Source organism: Anoplopoma fimbria, chromosome 19 (genome assembly GCF_027596085.1).
Source record: "Anoplopoma fimbria isolate UVic2021 breed Golden Eagle Sablefish chromosome 19, Afim_UVic_2022, whole genome shotgun sequence".
Taxonomy (NCBI): domain Eukaryota; kingdom Metazoa; phylum Chordata; class Actinopteri; order Perciformes; family Anoplopomatidae; genus Anoplopoma; species Anoplopoma fimbria.
The window spans coordinates 20,763,164-20,782,632 of NC_072467.1; the positions used below are offsets into that span (position 1 = coordinate 20,763,164).

The 19,469-nt window shown below is 37.9% G+C and overlaps 1 protein-coding gene across 3 annotated transcripts; it reads left to right on the forward strand.

The window, feature by feature from the left end:
- The first annotated feature begins 899 nt into the window (after nucleotides 1-899).
- On the forward strand, nucleotides 900-19,453 carry appl2 (adaptor protein, phosphotyrosine interaction, PH domain and leucine zipper containing 2). 3 transcript variants are annotated; one of them, XM_054619679.1, is made up of 22 exons: nucleotides 900-1,043; nucleotides 2,695-2,793; nucleotides 3,594-3,653; nucleotides 4,539-4,610; nucleotides 5,550-5,637; nucleotides 6,251-6,292; nucleotides 6,379-6,437; nucleotides 6,886-7,032; nucleotides 7,570-7,652; nucleotides 7,946-8,098; nucleotides 10,023-10,211; nucleotides 10,318-10,360; nucleotides 10,617-10,673; nucleotides 11,859-11,953; nucleotides 13,182-13,337; nucleotides 13,553-13,605; nucleotides 13,750-13,924; nucleotides 14,767-14,803; nucleotides 14,955-15,110; nucleotides 16,241-16,288; nucleotides 16,963-17,096; nucleotides 18,193-19,453. In XM_054619679.1, the coding sequence occupies exons 1-21, from the start codon at nucleotides 987-989 to the stop codon at nucleotides 17,089-17,091; spliced, it is 1,998 nt and encodes a 665-aa protein (XP_054475654.1). In that variant the 5' UTR covers nucleotides 900-986; the 3' UTR covers nucleotides 17,092-17,096; nucleotides 18,193-19,453. The 3 variants fall into 3 exon arrangements, with proteins under 3 accessions (XP_054475654.1, XP_054475653.1, XP_054475655.1); XM_054619678.1 differs by having other exon boundaries at nucleotides 16,963-19,453; XM_054619680.1 differs by having other exon boundaries at nucleotides 13,182-13,325; nucleotides 16,963-19,453.
- The last annotated feature ends 16 nt before the right edge of the window (nucleotides 19,454-19,469 follow it).

The window sequence follows — 19,469 nt, forward strand, 5'->3', positions numbered from 1 at the left end:
CCATTACTTTGATGAATCATTTTATACATAATATATTACAAAGATTTCGCCTCCATTATGAGAACATTTTACTGCCTTACTTTTAAGTATTAGTTGAAAGTAGAACTTTTACGGTTTACATTGTAAATGTCAGTAGAATTTATAATGTCAGTCCTATCCTACAATGCATTAAAGGACACACTATCTTTTGACCTTAAAATATTCTTGTTTTGATCTGGTGTGATGTTGTGCAATCAAATATCGGTTTCTGAAATGTAACTTTGCAGATCTTCACATGTCCACATGGGGTCACTGTTGACACTGATATGGTAAAAAAAAAAACATGAGACTACTATATCTATCTACTCTATCTTTATTTTGTTGTATAGTATGTGTATTTATTGTCTGTGTCTGTGTAGTTGTATAGTATGTGTATTTATTGTCTGTGTAGTTGTATAGTATGTGTATTTATTGTCTGTGTCTGTGTAGTTGTATAGTATGTGTATTTATTGTCTGTGTCTGTGTAGTTGTATAGTATGTGTATTTATTGTCTGTGTAGTTGTATAGTAGTTGTTTAGTCTGTGTAGTTGTATAGTATGTGTATTTATTGTCTGTGTAGTTGTATAGTATGTGTATTTATTGTCTGTGTCTGTGTAGTTGAGCTGCTGCAACAATAATTTCCCCATGGGGATCAATAATAATAATAATAATAATAATAATAATAATAAATAATAATAATAATAGTCAATTTGCTAGAAATCAAATCAAAATCATCAGAAAATAATCAAATGAAATAAAAAAACAAAAAAACAAATACTGAGTTTATAGTTAAAGTGTAGTTTTATTTGTATCCGTTCACTCTGTTCTCATGTGTGTGGGTGAGGTCAGACTGGGCCGGCCTCCAACTCCAACGTGTTCCTTCTCCTCCGCGCAAAGGCCTCTGGGAAACCGAGTCCACGCTCTAAATAATTCACGCTCCTTGTTCCTTCTCTCCCAACGCTGACAAGATGCCGGCCGTACATCACAAGCTGCTGCTGGAGGACGCTCTGCAGGACAGTCCTCAGGTAGGCTCCAGCGGGGGTTTTACCCCGTTTTGCAGACGGTCACACTATCAGACTATACGAGCTGTGAAGTCGGCTAAACAACACCATGTCCCCCCGTTCAGGGCTGGTTCCTCTGCTCCGGTGACAGCCTGTGTGTTTTGTTTACAATACTAAGGAAGCCGTCATAGCTCAACCAGAATCTCTATCCTGCAAAAATGTATTTTATTTTTTCCAATGTCGTTTGCTAGTGCAGATTTTATGGGTTAAACCCAGTCATGGAGCTGAACTGGGCCTTAATGACAGACAGTGGGAGGGGTTTCCATCATGGTACTAGAATTAGTCAATCGCCTGCAACAAGGGCAGCAGTGAAAACCATATGATGTTTGATGCTTATAGGTCTGGTGTGCAGTAAGTTATGAAAGGCCTCATGCATGGATGTTAGAGACGGGTGTGTGAATTGCAGGGCTGTATTTGCTATTATGCATGTAACCCATATGCTCTGCTCTGAGTTGCATCACTCCTTTCCCAGAAGGGGCTGACCCTTTGATAGTGCTGCTTAAGTGCAACCCATGCTACAGGGTTATTTCCCTCCTGATGTTTTTTTTGTTTTTTTTTGCTACAAAATGCTTTTTCTCCTAACATGAAATAGAGCTGGAGTCTAGCTACAGTCAAATCCAAACACAGCCAAGGTTGACAATGTTCTAGATTGGTGTGAAATGACTCAGTCCTTCTGTGACAAAAGTCAACTGGAGTGAACAGTAAACACACTGTAGCTGATGGGTGTGTTGCTCTCTGCTCTACCTGCCCTGCCTTGCTGCACCTGTTTATGGAAAGAAACACACACCCAGACAGGATTTTGCATAGCCGGCCTGCTGTAAAATAATTTAGCTTTTTTAGTTTCACTTGTAAGCCGCACTTCCATATGCCTCTGCATACTGCAGCTACCCTCATTTATTTCACTCATTGTCCAATGTTATCTTTTGAGTTACAGGTTTCCACCAAACCCTCAAATTGTGGGTTTTTTTTTAACTTAAGTACTATATACGTTTACTGTTCATCACACAGGTGTCCAAATAGCAAGCAAAAAAGGAACATTTGCCAAAGTTACAATATGAATATGCCCAGTTCTACCTGAATTGCTCTGATGTAATAAACACAAACATTTGGTGTGCTTTGTTAAAAATATGCTTAAACTTATTTGCATATTGAGCTGTTGCCCCAGGACTATACTCAGTATGATTTACAGTTAGTGATGCAACTTATAGTTATTTACATTTTTGATTAATTTGCTGTTTATTTTCCTGATTATTCAGTGAATAGATTAATTGTTTTTTTCTATAGAATGTCAGAATGTTGTGAAAAATACAGATTGTAATTTGTAAAACTCAGACTGCAGAAGCCTTATATAATCTTCACATACATTTAAGAATATATTTGCACACAGAATGAGGCCCATCAATTATGTCCGCCGTTACTTACATTGGAATCGGTAACAGAAAACAGTATGAATGACTCCAGCAAGTAAAACCTGTTTCAATGTTTATGTGGCCACCCCACTAAGCCAGACTTAAACAATGTGAACCTATCCTTTATAAGTTTATTCAACTATTGTCTCAACTGTTCATCCTGGTGTCATATTCATCAAATGAGTGTATGAATGTTTCTTCCACAGACTCGCTCCCTGCTCAGCGTGTTTGAGGAAGATGCTGGGATGCTCACAGACTACACCAACCAGCTGCTACAATCCATGCAGCGTGTGTTTGGAGCCCAGGTACTAAGATAATGGAACAGAGTCTGCGTATGTGCATCTGTTTGTGTTTTGTTTGTGTAGCTCAGTTGAATAGCCACTACCTTCAGCAAAACAATTCAAATATGTCACAAATGTCCACATGCACTCAAGGTTGAACTGATTTAGAAATTGGTAGCCAGGGGTCACTGTGACCTTAAAAAAATCATAAGCTTGTTATGCCAATACCTCAAAATTATCTCAAACCAAACAAATATTATCACAAATGCAAACTGAAGAATGAATTATGTACTGAAGGTTATTGTAGAAAGAGCAGAGAAAGCTTCAGTTTTGCAACTGAAGGGGAGTTAACTGCACACTCTGCCTTAAAACCACTTTTCTGTACAATTCACTCAGTAAGTCAGTCAGACTTTCCGTAAGTTGTGTGAAACTCTTCTTGTGCTGTCAGGGTGTAGATAGTTTTGACTTTGCTGTTCTTTGTTCTCAGGAGTAGAAAATGCCAAATTGCTTAAAGAAACATGCTTAAATGTTGCAGTAACAAGATATACTTTTTTCTCCTGAAAACATTAACAGCTTGTGTAACATGACGTTAGACCTTTTCTGAACAAACAATAGTTCACCGGTAGAGTTGGCATTAATAAGACCCATCCTCTTGTGCTTTTCAAGGAAATTTCATTTGAACCCTGATTCACCTGTTCAGTTATTTTCCTTTTGTTACTTCAAGGGCTGAAGAGAGAGAGAGTGAGAAATGTAGAAGCTACGGACAAATCCTGAGTAATCCTTTTCTGTTCACTTTGCTTCTTGCCTTTATCTGCCCCCTATAGAGTGAGATGGGATTGGCCACGGAGCAGCTCTCACAGCAACTTCTGGATTATGAGAAGAAAGTAAGTATGGGTGCCATGATTTTGGGACTTATCCCTGTCACTTTTCTTGTGTCTGGTTTACTTTCCTTCTTTAGTCGCCCTGAACATTGTCCTTTTGAATGGCCAGCCACTGCAGTCCAGATTACAGAAGAGAGTAGTCGACAAAAATACTATATATGTTCATCAGTCGCCTTCAATAATCACCATTTTCTAAAAGCAATGATCTTAACAGCAGCAAGTGCAGCATGAAGTGTTTTTCAGGCTTTTTTGCCCCTTTTTTGTTGTCATACTCATAGCTAGTGTGATTGAATTATACAAGTAACTCTGCTAATGGTCTCCTACAGTTATATGTACGATTGCATCAAATAAACAAAGACAGATACATTCTTTTATCATTTTCATTTCATGTAATGTGTGTCTGCCAAACCTCGTATTTGCAAGTGTGTCTTAATGAAATTTCTGTGCAGGAAATAACCTTGAAGTAGAAGTGCCTCTCTGTGGGCCATCTACCATGGGGTCTTGTTTAATGCAGCCAATGAGAGCTACAAAATATGATATTTGCTGAAGTCAACAGAGCAGGTCTATTAAATCATGTTAAAAGGAGGATATGTGAGTCAGTTGGGTTTTTGGATTGCAGAGTGGATGTTGGGCGGGAAAAAAAAAATGCAATGACCAGTAATGGATGCACTTTTAGCTCCTTTAAACAAGACCTAAAACTTAGCATCTTAGCATGGGGTTTATTAGCACTTTTGGCCTCCTACCATAAAAGGAACGTGCCAGAAATCCTGGCTGAGCAGGCTATATTTCTCTTAACTTTTTGGCACCAAGTATAGGCTATATCTATGCAACATTTTGCAGTTTCATCATCGTTTAAACTTGTTCCCCCTCCGTTCTCCTTCCATTTAGAATTTTTCCCTTGGAAAAGGCGATGAAGAAGTAATCATCACGCTGCAGAACTTTGCCAAAACTGTAGGGGAGGTAAGTTGCAGTTTTGTTGTTTTATAGGCGTATATTTATGTGTGTGTGCGTACATTACAGCAGAAGAGATTGATGAAACAGTTGGTTCTTTTATCGTATTGCACCTGTGCTCCACTAGCATGCTGGTGAAAATGACCTTAATGAAAAGACCTGACCATTATCCTCGCTGTAAGACCAGAACTGATTGTATACAGACGCTAAGGCAGCACAGTTAGGTGAATATGATGCCTATCACACTGAATGGATGGCTGAAAGGAAGCAGCGGTGAGTGGATGGATGGATGGATGAAGGAGGGGTGTGTAGGCTCAGGTGTATAGACAAAACAGATGGGCCTGTCACTGTCAGACATGGGGGTCCACAAGCCTGCCCAGTCAGCACTCGCCAGGATTCGGACAAACCAATCCACACACGCATATGCTCAGAGGACACAGGTGGATTGTTTGCTTGGCCTTTACCTCATGATGTAGAGCAGAGAACTCATTTCACAATAACAATTGGGCCCTAATGCTGCACCTAATCCTGTGAACTTTACCACTTGCTCAATCGTTCAGATAAACCTGGATGTCATCTTGTTAGATGCTGGAGTGTAGCTCGTTGATAAGCATGGAGAATTCTAGCAGGATTTCCTGGTGTGTGCGATATGTGTCCCTTTTTCCAATATCAGAGTAAAGAAAAGGTTTTTATTATTCTCTTCAAGAAATGTACTGTTTCACAATATGGGTTTGTTATGATGTAGCAGAGTCATTGTCTGCAGTTATGCACCCATTTCGCTCAAATGTTACTTTCCATCATGCCGCAGGAATAATAACTGGCAGCAAATTGTACTGTACATAATATAAATACATTGAAATCCCTCAAGATGTTTGGCAAGGGTACATCTTTTGTGTGTGTCCTTGTGCAGTTCCTGACATTTTTATATAATCTGTTTGTGTCATCCAGCTGAACTCGCTCCACTCAGAGCTAGCCAACCAGATGGCTGACAGCATGGTTTTCCCCTTGATCCAGTTCAGAGAGAAAGACCTTACTGGTAGGGACACACAAACACACAAATATAGAAAAATTATTGTACAACATTTATATTTTTCTTAGTAAGTTAGGGGTATTTTGTGTCTTTATGATCAAGTTAACAGTCAAAAAAATGGCAGACAATTAGGAGAGAGGGTATCACTCAAACCGGGGACGTTGTGGTTAATGATCAGTGCCCAATGATTCTAAATCCATGTCGGCGCCTTAACCCTAGGCCACTAGACCCCATTATAACACAGTATTGTGACATTATTACAGATATTCAACCTGTCCTCTGTAACAGTGAGATGCAACAGGCAAAGCCCTAACCTCTGGCAAAATAACATTTAAGTGCGGTTTCATGGATGCTGAGTATGTTAGAAATGTATATATTTCTGGATAAATGCATATTCTGCACTTAAAGGTCAGTGGCTGCACTCCATAGTTTTAAAAGGGTGTTTTAAATGCGCTATAGAGACCGAGCACAATTGAAACACCATTTGTAAAATGTAAAGGATTCAGTTCAACAATCAACCGACAGCTTAAGTTTATTTCCTTTAAGCATTAGTGCATTTTTTTGTTGTGGATCTATTTTAGAGGTTCTAACAAAACTTCATATACATTGTATATTTCAGAGATAAGCACACTGAAGGAAATATTTGGCATCGCCACTGATGGTAAGTAGATATCCTAACTGATTTTAGAAAACCATTATTTTGCAGCTACTATCTGAGCCTCATGTTCTTTCTGTACTCTCCTGCAGAGCATGAGGCAGCTATGGTTAAATACAGCCGATTACCCAAGAAGAAGGAAAATGAGAAGGTAGAGTGAGTGCAAGCCACTCTCATTGCTTTCCTGCAAAACACTGTTTCTTATTCAACCCAAGTGCTCAAGCCCAAAAGACTTACAGTGAAGTAATACTCTGGTAATACAATGGAATTGGAATAATTAGCTTCTTAAATACAAATAGATGGAATTAACTACCAGGCCCAACAGTTTAAGTTAGACTGTAACAACACAATGCACTATAAAGGCTACAAAGCAAAGATTCATTTGTTATTAGTTTCTATTGAAAGTGTCGGCATGTATTGTTGGACGTTCACGATTAGGTGACTGAGTTGCTTATTTGTATGTGTGTGTGTGAGCAGGACAAGTATTTGCATATGTAGGAGTGTGTGTGCAGAGCTTGATAGTTTATGCTGGATATGTTTATATACAGTATATATATATACTGTATAGTTGTGTGTTCAACCCTCTCCTGTCTGGACAGCTGAAGTCAGACTTGGTGAAGGAGGTGGCGTACACCAGAAGGAAGCAGCACCAGGCCTCACTGCAGTATTACTGCGCCCTCAACGCCCTGCAGTATCGCAAGAGAGTCGCTATGCTCGAACCCATGCTTGGCTACACACAGGCACAGGTACCTAGCAGCTGTTGACCTACAAACTAGGTCAGACTACATTATCATATCAGTATTCAAATTCAGTATTCAAAAATGAGGAGCAATTTCCTCATGGCAAATGACAGTTGTTTGTCTGCAAAATGTTCATGCATTACAAACTACTGAGATTTTTTTGATTTTTTTTTTCCTGCCTTTAGTCTGTAAGCATGTAGAGCGGCAATGAGTAGTCAATTAATAGATTAGTTGATCAGCAGAAAATAAATCTTCAACAATTTTTTGAAACAATTTTTGGAAATGCCAAACTGTTATCAGATTCTCAAATGTGAGGATTTGATGCTTTTCTGTTAAATATATGATAGAGAACTAAATATCTTTGTGTATTCAGTATTTTTCACTATTGTCTTCCATTTTACAGGAGATAAATCATCAATGAATAGAATCATTAGTTGCAGCAGTAAATGTGATCAAGTGATTATCTGTTTCTAGAAATTTCTATCAATTCAAAGATAAACAAAATACACGCTGAATAGCTCATTATAACATCTAACTTCTCAGATCGGCTTCTTCAAGAAAGGCATTGAGCTGGTGTCAAAGAAGATGGACAACTTTCTTTCCTCTGTGTCCAACATGACTCAAAAGTAAAGACTATCTCATAAACATTCTTTTTCATGTGTGCACGAATGTGATGAATAGGGTTTGCTGTGTATGATCTTAAACATAAAATAGCAATACTGTGATGTTCTGCACAAAATATTCAATGTTTTTGGACAGTTTTGGTCAGCCTTTTTAGGAAATGCAACTGTGATTTCCCAGAGTTGCAATTAATTAATAATTATATTTAGCATATCATATCTTAATGCTAGAAAAACAACATTTCTGAGTGTCAGTTTTGATGGACTTGTCTGTACTTAAAACTTTTTTTCCTGTCTAGTATCCAGGCCCAGCTTGACACAGAGGCAGAGGCCATGCGTGGGTCCCAGAGGGAGTTCCTGTCTGTGGAGGACACTGTCTATATGCCAGATAAGGACACTGATCCTGTCAATCGCACCCTCATCCAGAAGGCTGGCTACCTCAACATAAGGAAGTAAGATTAATAGCAGTCATTATGACCCTATCGTAATTCGAAGGACGCTTCATGTTCCTTGCTGGTCTATATGTTAAGGGATGTCTTGGGGAAAAAATATAGCTGAGGAACATGCTTTGATCCTGTCCTCATTTTACATATGTGATAATTTAATAATTAGTTAAATGATTAAGTCTGGAGCATAAGACGGTACAATCAGTGTAGAGTGGCATGTGGTCTGAAGTCTTAAATCTCTAAATAACCAAACACAACAGAGAAAATATTTTGGCTTCTCTTGCAAAAGTTGCTCAGAATACGCATGAACACAGTAAACAATAAGTCTGTCACAGCAGACAAGGTGGGTCAGGTAACATGTTGACAGTGTGCGCTGTCAGCTTATCGCAGAGTGGATATATGAGAAGGGAAACTTCCTTAATAGCTTCAGGAGGTAGAAGTGCAGCGTAGCCCACAATGTGATTTAGTGAAATGCCAGAGCTGTCAAACTCTGTCTCTCGCTCATATATATCCAAAGTCTCTGACAAATGTCTGTGACATCAAAGAAAAGGTTTCCACAGAATGCCATTCAGTTTAATGACACACACCGCCAGCAGCCTCAAACGCTTGTCAAATGCTGAGTCCAGAGAGCATTTGCTATTCCAACTGGCTTCTCAATATTAAGGGTCTCAGTCACCCACCCACAGACATTCATTTTCATATTAATCAAAGGAAATTTATCTTTTAATATTTTTCAAACTGAATGTACTAGCGGAAGGCTTTCGGGTGGGCAATTTAAATGAGTCGCACAGCGTCGCTTTGTTTTGAAACTGATTGAGTCAAAGTTAAATTATGTAGTACTTTATTTTTTATATGCAAAGACCTGAAAAATGAAAATATCTAGCTGTTTCTAAGCCTTTAAATATAACACCACTCTGTTGACAATTGGATAAAATAAAAGTCTGTGGGGCCACAATAAAAGAGGAAACTTTTGATTTAAAAAGGGCTTAAGCTAATATCGTAATGACCTGCAGCGGAGGGTTTTAGTGAACGAAAGGAAATGACCAGTTTCTTTTGTATGTCATACCTCCTTAAGGAAAGAAAAATCTCAACCAGCATGGTATCATTTAACGTGGACTGATTGACAACATGAGGGAATTTTATTTCAGTTAACAACCTGGCCGTTGTTTGTTCATTTTTCTAATTAAATGTATGCTTTTTTATTTGACATACACTTGTCCACCAGAAAAAACATTGTTGAAACACACCCAGCGGATGTAACAATCTTCAAACAGGCACAATAGTTGCTTGCGCTGAGAAAACCGCAGGGGTTATAAAGTAGAGCATGGATTAAATTAGTGGTGGTATTTTGCAGGCAGAAACATTACAAGCTGGTATGGACAAAACCTTTAAAATGTGGCATCTGCTCCTGCTTAACAACTTCTTGAAAGTAAAGGAGAGCTCAACCAGTATCCAGCATCCAAGTCACGATATCTACAGAGCACTAAAGCCCCATTCCCCCTTGCTGCACAGAGCACTTGTCAATTGTTTTACTTCAAAATGTATTGATGAAAAAGTTCATAGCTGTCTACTATAAGCCTTTTGTCATTGTGTTTTATCTGCAGACTAATCAGCCATAGGCTTTAGGTTCTAGATAAGCCTTTTTTTTCATCATTAACATATTGACATGTCTGATTTGACAGATTATTTAATTTATTTTAAATTCTCAGGCAAAAACAAAAGTATGTTTGTGATCCTACATCCCTAATATCCTCACAAAACTCGTACAGGGAGATGGACATAAAAGATACTTCTTACATATCTTCACTTTGAACTCCGATGAAGCCCTCTTCACCCATTAAACTTTCCGTTATGCCATTCTTCGTTTTATTCCAATTTTTATCGTTAAGTGCTGACCTTTTTTTATTCACTTGTTCTGCCCCCTCTCAAGTAAAACAGGGCTAGTGACCACAGCCTGGGACCGGCTGTACTTCTTCACCCAGGGAGGGAACCTGATGTGTCAGCCTCGTGGGGCGGTGGCCGGGGGCATGGTGCTGGACCTGGACAACAGCTCTGTCATGGCTGTGGAGTGTGAAGACAGACGCTATTGTTTTCAAATAACCTCCCCCTCAGGCAAAACGTATTTACACTTTTCTGCATATCCAACAATGAGAATAACTCACACAGACATATGAAATATTGGATGCATTTTATTTAATTCTCTCCATTGCCATCATTGCCTCCAGGTCGATGATTCTACAAGCTGAGAGCAAAAGGGAATATGAAGAAGTAAGTTTGAAATAGTCATTTCAAACAGCTGTGTTTAATCCTCCTTATTGTTTTACATCTTCATCCCAAAGACGCTGCTGGTCCAAATACTCCTCCATTGCATAATATTTCATATATATGCAATGGAGGAGCTGTCGAGACTAATTTGTGAGGTTTTCATATTAGGTTTTCTGATTTCTGACTGGCCTGTCACAGCCGGTGGCTAAAGTCTGAGCTAGAATAAATCCTAATGTGGATCTCTATGTTTCTTTCTCAGTGGATTTGTACAGTGAACAACATCTCCAGACAGATCTACCTGACTGACAACCCAGAGGTAACGTACTCAAACACAATTTCATAGCCCCCACACACACTGCAAATGAATAAAAAAACAGCAGCTTAACCAAATATCTAAGAAACAGACTTAGAAACATTTGATGTTTAATCATGGTATGTAGGCTATCACTTAAGTTGATCTGATTTGATAAGGCATCATTTGTTGTTTCACCACTTCAGATTAGATAGATTTATTTAAAATAATAAAAAAACAAAAAAACATTAACCATTAAAATGAACACTAAACATATACAGCTTATTCTAAATAAAACAAATAGATAAATAAATATTATATGCTGAGAAGGAGTAGGCAGAAGTAAACACTTATAAAGTCATACCCCTTTCTATGACTTAAATGATGTCACAGTCATGAGAGAGACAAGTTCCCTTTACATAATTTGCTCAGGCTTTTAATTAATTACACATAAATAGGGAACTAAAATGTAATGGTGTTGTCCCAGACATGTAGGCCCATCCTTTTTCTGAAGTGACTCACAGCTGTTGCCTTGAAATCTTTATAACCGTAGAATCGTGCAGGTTTGCTGGAGGGTTTGCTCTATGAAAATGTTTATTCTTCGGAAACAAACAGACATTGCTGTGTCTGCTCTGCTCTGTCTCATCGTGTTGTGTTACAACTGTCAGCAAATCAACTGCTTGTCATCTCAGGATTTAGCAAATAATTGTGTATCTGTACACACTATTGAAACTACTGTATATTCTCTGTTCCTTTGTGGGAACTTTTCATGGTGTGAGATGGAAGTCACACAAAAGCTGGGAATTAAGTATCGTGCACCAAGCAGTGAATAGAGAATTATTTCAAACACAGTGTATTGAGTTTTGGAAGTTGTCAATGAGAAAAACTCCATGGACTCATACTAATTTGAAAACGAACAAACATCTTTCACATATGCCAGCTTTGATTTTGGAATTTAAAGCATTATAAGCCATCAAAAAAAGTAATAGGATAGTATGCCATTTAAAAATTCATATTATAGTATGTCATAAAAATAGCATAAAAGTCACAGTATAGTAGCTAAGGTGTTGCTGAGATAATGTAGAAAATTAGTGAGAGGAAGTATTAAGATTTGCATATTTACACACAATTCTATACTGCTCTGATTTTGATAAATGACTCACCTGCTGATACAGAGATGCAGCAATGTTTCTGTTCTTTTGTCATCAGGCTGTTGCCATCCGACTGAACCAGAGCGCCATACAGGCAGTCACCCCCATCACCAGCTTTGAGAAGAGACCAGAGGGCTCACCCAACCCTGACAGGTCAGGCATGCGGCTCATCATTCATATTGCATCCTCTCCTTACGTTAATATTGAAGTGCTTTTATAGTGGTAAGTCTTATCATTCTAAAAGCTGAGGACTAAGCTGCGGCGTCCTTTTTGATTTGTATGTTGAATGCTTTTTGCATCGTTTTGGTTTAGGCTCTTAATGTCAGTACTGTGAAATGCTAGTTTTCCTTTGTGTCTGTGCAACACTGATTTATTCTTGGTGTACAATGTGATTCTCAATTCAAATCGATAACGGTTTGCTTCAGGACAGATGGAGAAATAAAATTGCAAGCTATGATTACTGAAGATGATAACCATCGAACTGAAAAGAGACAAGAATCTAACAGTTTGCAATAAGTTATTTGAACAGGGATTGCGTATTATATATTATAGCATTGGTATATTAGCATTCCAGGCGGGTCTGTTGAGCTCTGAATTGTTTGGCATGTTGAAGCGCTGTGCATATGGCTCTAATAAGCTAGTCAGTCTGAGTTTTCAACCAACTGATAGAGCAATGGTTAGCTCAATAAGCTGAACAGCTACAGTTATGAGATATGCTAGCAACAGATGAAGTTTAAGGTGGACCAATTGTTTCAAGAAATAATCACAAATTAAGCATGGTTCATCTGCCACTGAACTGAACAGTTGAAGCATAGGATACCATTTTTGATACTGTATGTACACTGAAAACACAATTGGTTGCTGTAATTGTTCCTCTTGTACATACTGGCTGTCAAATGAACCCTTCCTAATGCAATTGATAAGTAAGTAACACGTTTATAAGGTTCATTTAGTATCATTTTGCAACATAAGCCAACCAAATGTAGTTTGAAGTCCCATTTTGTTACCTAAGAAAAACACACAAAAATGCAATACTATATTATATGGTTGAGTATGAATTAAGGAGTCTCACAGCCTGAGAAAAGAAGCTGCTCTGATGTGGGTGGTACAGCAGCTGATACTTCTCTTATGCAGACAGCAGAGGGAACGCTGTGAAGTTTGTATTACACAGTTCCTTTTCAGGAATATTATCACTTACTTTTTAGTTGTGTTGGGAAGGGATCTCACAGCCAGTGTAGAGGAGAAATGATTTAGTTTTTTGATGCACATATGAGCATGTGAGTATTGTATTAAGAGACTTTAAAACATGTGGACCTGTCCTCTAAGCTGAGTAGTGGATGTTTTGGGGTTTACTTACATTCTGTTTGTCTCACTCCTGAAGAGCGAAGCCAGGAGGTGTACACGCTTCCAGTAGTGGTTCTCAGAAGACAGGAGCTGCTCCGGAACCAGAAGACCTGATAGCCCCTGGGACACCCATTCAGTTCGACATCATGCTGCCGGCCTCTGAGTTTCAGGACCAGAACAGGTCCGGGGGGAGGTGAGGGAATAACTGGGGCAGGAAGTGTGTGTGTGGGTGCATGTTTGTGAGAGACAGACAGGAACGACTAGTGCTGGTGGGTGATGATGTTGATTTCCTGAAAGTTGGCCTCATAGTGGTTATTCTATTATTTCCAGGAAGCCGAATGCTTCCTAATGGCTCAATGCAGCAGTTTAATTGTTTCTTTGCTGGTGTGTGTGCTCCCTTCCTGACAGACGCACAAATCCATTTGGAGAAACGGACGATGACTGTTCAACAGAAAGTGACGGTAACCATTTTCCTTCCTCCCTCTAAATGCGTGTTTGTGTACCAGGCGTTTACTCTCCTACCTGAGTGCTGTTGACTTAAGTGTTCATACTGCTGACATATGCGTGTTGTTCTGTGGGTGATGTTTGTTTGTATGTTTCTGCAGACTCCCTCCTGCAGCAAGTATTTGCCGTGCGCTTCCAAGGCTCAATGGCGGTGCGTTGTGGCAACAATCAGGAGGTGATCTATGAGGCCATGAGGCAGGTGCTGGCTGCCCGAGCCATCCACAACATCTTCAGGACCACCGAGTCCCACCTCATGGTCACCAGCAGTAGCCTCAGGTAACTGATTGGACCTCATCATATGGTGATGCACTCGGACGGTGATGCACTCAGAAATTTCCAAGCAATATAGATAGGAAATGCCCAAACGTATGCTTCAATTATTGTTTTCAGCCAAAAATACTGATGTTTGGTGAATGTCTGTAAATTAATAGAGTCTGCGGACTTGTAACGGTATTACAGGTGCAAAATATTTTACTTTGATGGTCATCTATCAAAGATATGGAGACAGAATATGTTAGTTTATTCATAGCGCAGTTGGTACTCTGTGGAGAAACCATTTTCCTGGACCAATCTTATAATCTTCCAAGTGGTTTAAATGTTGTCTGCCACACAGCCTCACACAAGTTAGAAATTCACTTTATTTTGGTGAAAACCTGTCTTTATAATTGAATAAACTACATTAATACTTTGTGATAGTCTGGTTTTGACCTTGATCACAGACGCATAGTCCTGAAATCCTTTGGCCTCCCACACTGCACAACACAATAGAGAAACATTATCTTTAAAACATGTCTTCCACTTAAAGCTTATTTACAGTATTACAGTTTATCTGACTTTATTATTATGAAAGCATGATCTATAAAATCAAGCATAAATCAAACAAAAATATCTGCAACAAACTTCTGTACACCACTTGGGTTAATGAACATACATGTGTTATTGAGCTGTTTTATATAACCCATGATTGATTTTCCCATTTGTAGAAAGTTTCGCCTTTCCTAAGCATTGTTCAAGCAGCTGTCAGAGACAAACAAAAGGCAGACAGATCCAGAGTCAAGGCTTTATCACTGCTGTGTTTTCGAATTCTTGTAAAAGTCTCTATTATGTCTTCACAATAGGTTGATTGACCCACAGACTCAAGTTACAAGAATAAGTGTAAGTATGACAAAAAAATGTTCAGTATGAATCCTTTTCTCTCTTTTATGAAGAGGTTTAGTCATCCCTACTGTTATCCAACTCCAATTAATTTTTTTCTAAAATTGTTATTCACTCACTGTCGCTTCTCTCAACTCTCCTCATTTCTCAGTTCCAGCTTGGAGAAGTGTGTCAGTTTGCAGCTCACCAAGAGAATGGAAGGCTGATGGGGTTCGTGGTGGAGGGCAGAGACTGGAGTGACGGAGATGAGGAGGGAGAGCCTTCGTTTAGCGCCTTCATTTTTGAGAGCAATACAGAGGGCGAAAAGGTTGATACAGACACTTAAAAAGTCATAGTATTGTATGTCGTTAAAAATGTCATAGTATAGTTTGCTGTAAAATTGTATTTAAAAAGTCATAGAATAATATGCCATATAAGTGTCATACTATATTGAAAAAATGGCACCTTTAAAGACATAGTGTAGTACTTACCAAAAATGTAATAATGAAGTTTGCCATGACAATGTTCCTAAAAAAAGTCATAGCATAGTATGTCATAAAATGTGCCTAAAAAAGTTCATAGTATGTCGAAAAATGTTCCTAAAAAAATAAAAAAGTCATAGTATAGTATGTCGAAAAATGTTCTTAAAAAAGTCATGGTAAAGTATGTCGAAAAATGTTCTTAAAAAAAGTCATAGTACAGTATGTCGAAAAATGTTCCTAAAAAAAAGTTCATAGTAAAGTATGTCGAAAAATGTCCTTAAAAAAAAGTCATAGTACAGTATGTCGAAAAATGTTCCTAAAAAAGTCATAGTATAGTATGTCGAAAAATGTTCTTAAAAAAAGTCATAGTAAAGTATGTCGAAAAATGTTCCTAAAAAAATCATAGTATAGTAAAAATGTTATAAAAAAAAAAATCATAGTAAAGTATGTCGAAAAATGTTCCTAAAAAAAGTCATAGTAAAGTATGTCGAAAAATGTTCCTAAAAAATAGTAAGTATGTTAAAAAAGTCATAGTATAGTATGTCAAAAATGTCCTAAAAAAAAAGTCATGGTATGTATGTCGAAAAATGTTCCTAAAAAAAGTCATAGTATAGTATGTCAAAAATGTTCAAAAAAAAAAAAAGTTCATAGTACAGTATGTCGAAAAATGTTCCTAAAAAAAAAAAAAAGTCATAGTAAAGTATGTCGAAAAATGTTCCTAAAAAAAAAAGTCATGGTAAAGTATGTTGAAAAATGTTCCTAAAAAAAAGTTCATAGTATAGTATGTCAAAAAATTTTGCTGAATGAAATCATAGTATAGTATGTTATAAAATGTTTATAGTATAGTATGTCAAAAAATGTTCCTAAAACAAAAAAAGTCATAGTATTATATGTCGAAAAATGTTCCTAAATTGAACATGAGGATCCCTGCATAAAACCTGTATATTAACGTTGATCTTTTTGTCTTTAATCACAGATATGTTACACCATAAACTTGGCGAAGGACATTACAGAAGCCAAGAAGGTATCATCACCATGTAAACATAAAAACTGTTTCCTATGTTTTATGATTTAGATGTTGATTTTTAAGGCATAAACAGGATGACAAAGTACAATACAATTAAACAAATAAGGTATTTTACTGGTAAGGGAGTGTTCCCCTTAGGAGAGGAATTACATGATGCCACTTTATTTGAATTTATCCTTTTTAAATACAGTGCCTATTTAAAGAAATACGACTTAACTCAACTCTGGAACAGTCTCTCTGTAGATAACTTTTAAAAGAAAACTTAAAACTAATCTCCTCACCCAAAAGCTGTTCTTTATTTTACCTCAACCACATTATTGTCATTTAATTTTTTATCCATTTTACATCTCCTTTTTCTATAAAGTAATTTTGCTTCTTAATTATTCTTGCATCTGTCTTTTTATGTATTATTATTCATCCTTTGTGATGCTTATTTTATAGCATATTTTTTGTGATGTGCTTCATCATCAGTGCTTTATTGAAATAATTTCATTAGCTTTTATAGTTTTACAACACTGAATAACAATTTGTTTTAGTAGCTGAATAACAGAAAAAGAAAATCTATACACATTGGAGATATTAATGAAGATAAATAGGAACACAACCACCAGAGTTGGGCAAAGCAATTTATTTCAATGAAATTCTTTTTTTTTTTTTTTTTTTTTTACAAGGACCCAGAGGCCCTGGCCCAGCTGATGAAGAACATGCCTCTGACTAATGATGGCAAATTCCTGCTGCTGGAGCCCGAGACCGGCGACACGACCAATGGAGCAGAAGAAGACCTGGAGTCTGAAGCCTAGTCCCAGTAAGGACCAAAACAACAACAACAACAACAACAACAACAACAGACCAGGACCACGGTCCACCTCTTACCCAGGAGAGAAGGCCTTCCCGGGCTGAAGGGGACATTATGACTCCATAGCTCTAACCCTGCTACTGTAACACCCATATTAGAGAGTGTAGTTTACGTCCACTTACCCTGTGTTGCTAGATTTTTTCAAATAAGATTTCCAGCCGAAATGAAAGCAGAAACGAAGCACATCTGATGGGTGCTTCATTAGATCTGCTCTTCTTGGTCAGACTGTAGCAGGCCTTTGGATTTGGAGTTGTTTTTAGCCAACTGTGGGTGGTACTTCCATCAAAAGGGACACTCTATAGGTATCGAATGTGTTTCATTGTCCTCTAATATCCCCAGACATCTAACAGAAGGTGGTGAATCATTTGCTTAATTTGAAGGTTTACGTAGTCTGGAGAGTTTATTCTTTTACTTTCTTTTACACGTTAACCTGTACGTAAGGCTCTTGTGCAACTACTTTGGCGTTTATTTCCTTTTTATTCATGTACAAAAGAAGTTATAGCAATTCCAAGTTTAATATCTGTTCAATAAGATCACAGTAATTGATACATTTGAAGGATCTTAGACTTTTAACACTATGAAAGACTTAAAACAGGTTAAAGTCATGTCAGTTCCTTTTATCTGCGGCGCAGTGACAAATGTCCTGGAGTAGTGGATGCACTTGGCATCAGACTAAACGTTTTTGTTCTTTCTGCACTTTTTCCACTATCAGGTTACACAGACAAGGCTTCTAGACTATCTTAAGCATTCCCACTAAACTTAATTAATGTCATATTTTTTGTTATTCACCCATACCTGTACAAAACAAGTCTTAGCTGATCTGTATGCAAGGTCCTCATTGAGCAGCCCCAATACTCTTTGGTAAAATAACAACGTTGTGCTACGTTTCCCTGAAGGACTATGTAAATATGAACTGTGTGAGTGTCTGTATGTTTAATCCGACTTGGCTACATTAAGAGCTTTCAGTCAATATGCTAGGACTGATGCGGTGCATGATTAAATAATGGTGTTCTCTCTCTCTCCCTCTCTCTCTCTCTCTTTGCAGAAAATTAAAACCTCTACACTGAGCGCTGAGCTGTCACAGTAAAAAAAAAAAAAAAAAAAAACATTAAAAATATCCCTGAAATGTTACAGAAACGCATGTAGGCAGACCACAGTGGGGTATTATGTACTGGTTAAAATGGCAACTGGCTCTTTGCTTACACATACAAATATTAAACGGAACAGAAAACCAGAAGGGGAAGCGTCTGATCTGTGACATTCTGCCATTCCTCACGACACCAGTGCAGTTCTTATTTCATTCCAGCCAATTACTAATCTCACGGACAGTGGAGGCCCCTGGTGCACCGTGTGTATATGTGACATGTTGTTGTTCTGTGTAATACAGACGGGGTGAAAACCACTGACTTGACGTTGATCGTGAAAGTTGCGTTGTGTTGACCAGTGCGTTAGCTTGCCTGCTTGCTTTTTCTACTTTACATCTGAGCTCTTGGTAGAATCAAATGTTAAACAAGGATGGATCTTAAATTGAGGAATGCCTGCTATACTGTTGAAATAATTAGTTATGATTATGTTTGACTGCTTGTGACATTACCAATTGTAATCAAAGGTTGACAGTTAGGAAATGTGCTTATTGTCTTTGTTATAAAGTTAGATGAGATTCCGTTTGACGGTCTTCTTGTCTTAACTCTGTACCAGAAAGGAAAGTGTATTTCCCTAAATGTTTAACTTTTGCTTTAAGCCATAACAGTTAACCATTTCTCTTTCTTTTTCCTGATGTAAATGTGCATCGGCAGGACTTCTGATGCTAAAAAGAAAATGTCGTCCATCTAATAGCCTTGTACCCTCCGTCCTTGAGTGCTGGTTGAAATGCTTCAATCACACCATTAATAAAAGATACAGCGATGCAAACAAACGGGCTTAGCGCATCAGTCAAGAAAAAGTCTGAGATTTCTTTCTGTTTGACGGCTCTGTTGGTGAGAAGAGTTTCTCCAACTTTAACATCATGTCAGGAAAACCAAATCCTCTTATTGAGGCCTGCTGTAGCTCATTACACGTATTACAGCTGCTCTGCAAAGACTTGATATATTTTCACTTTGGAAGTTAATGCACAGTCAGGACAAATCTGGGTACTTATGATGTAGAAAATAAATGTCATTACTATAGCAAGGACTGAATTTTTTCTCCATTCTCCCGTCTCTTTGTAAACGGCTGAAGTTGACAGAGTCCACTAACCATAAGGCTTTACACTTAATTTGTCCTAGTTTTCTAAAGGCTCTGCTAACATGCAATATTCAATAAATATAAGTGGGTTTTTTTTCT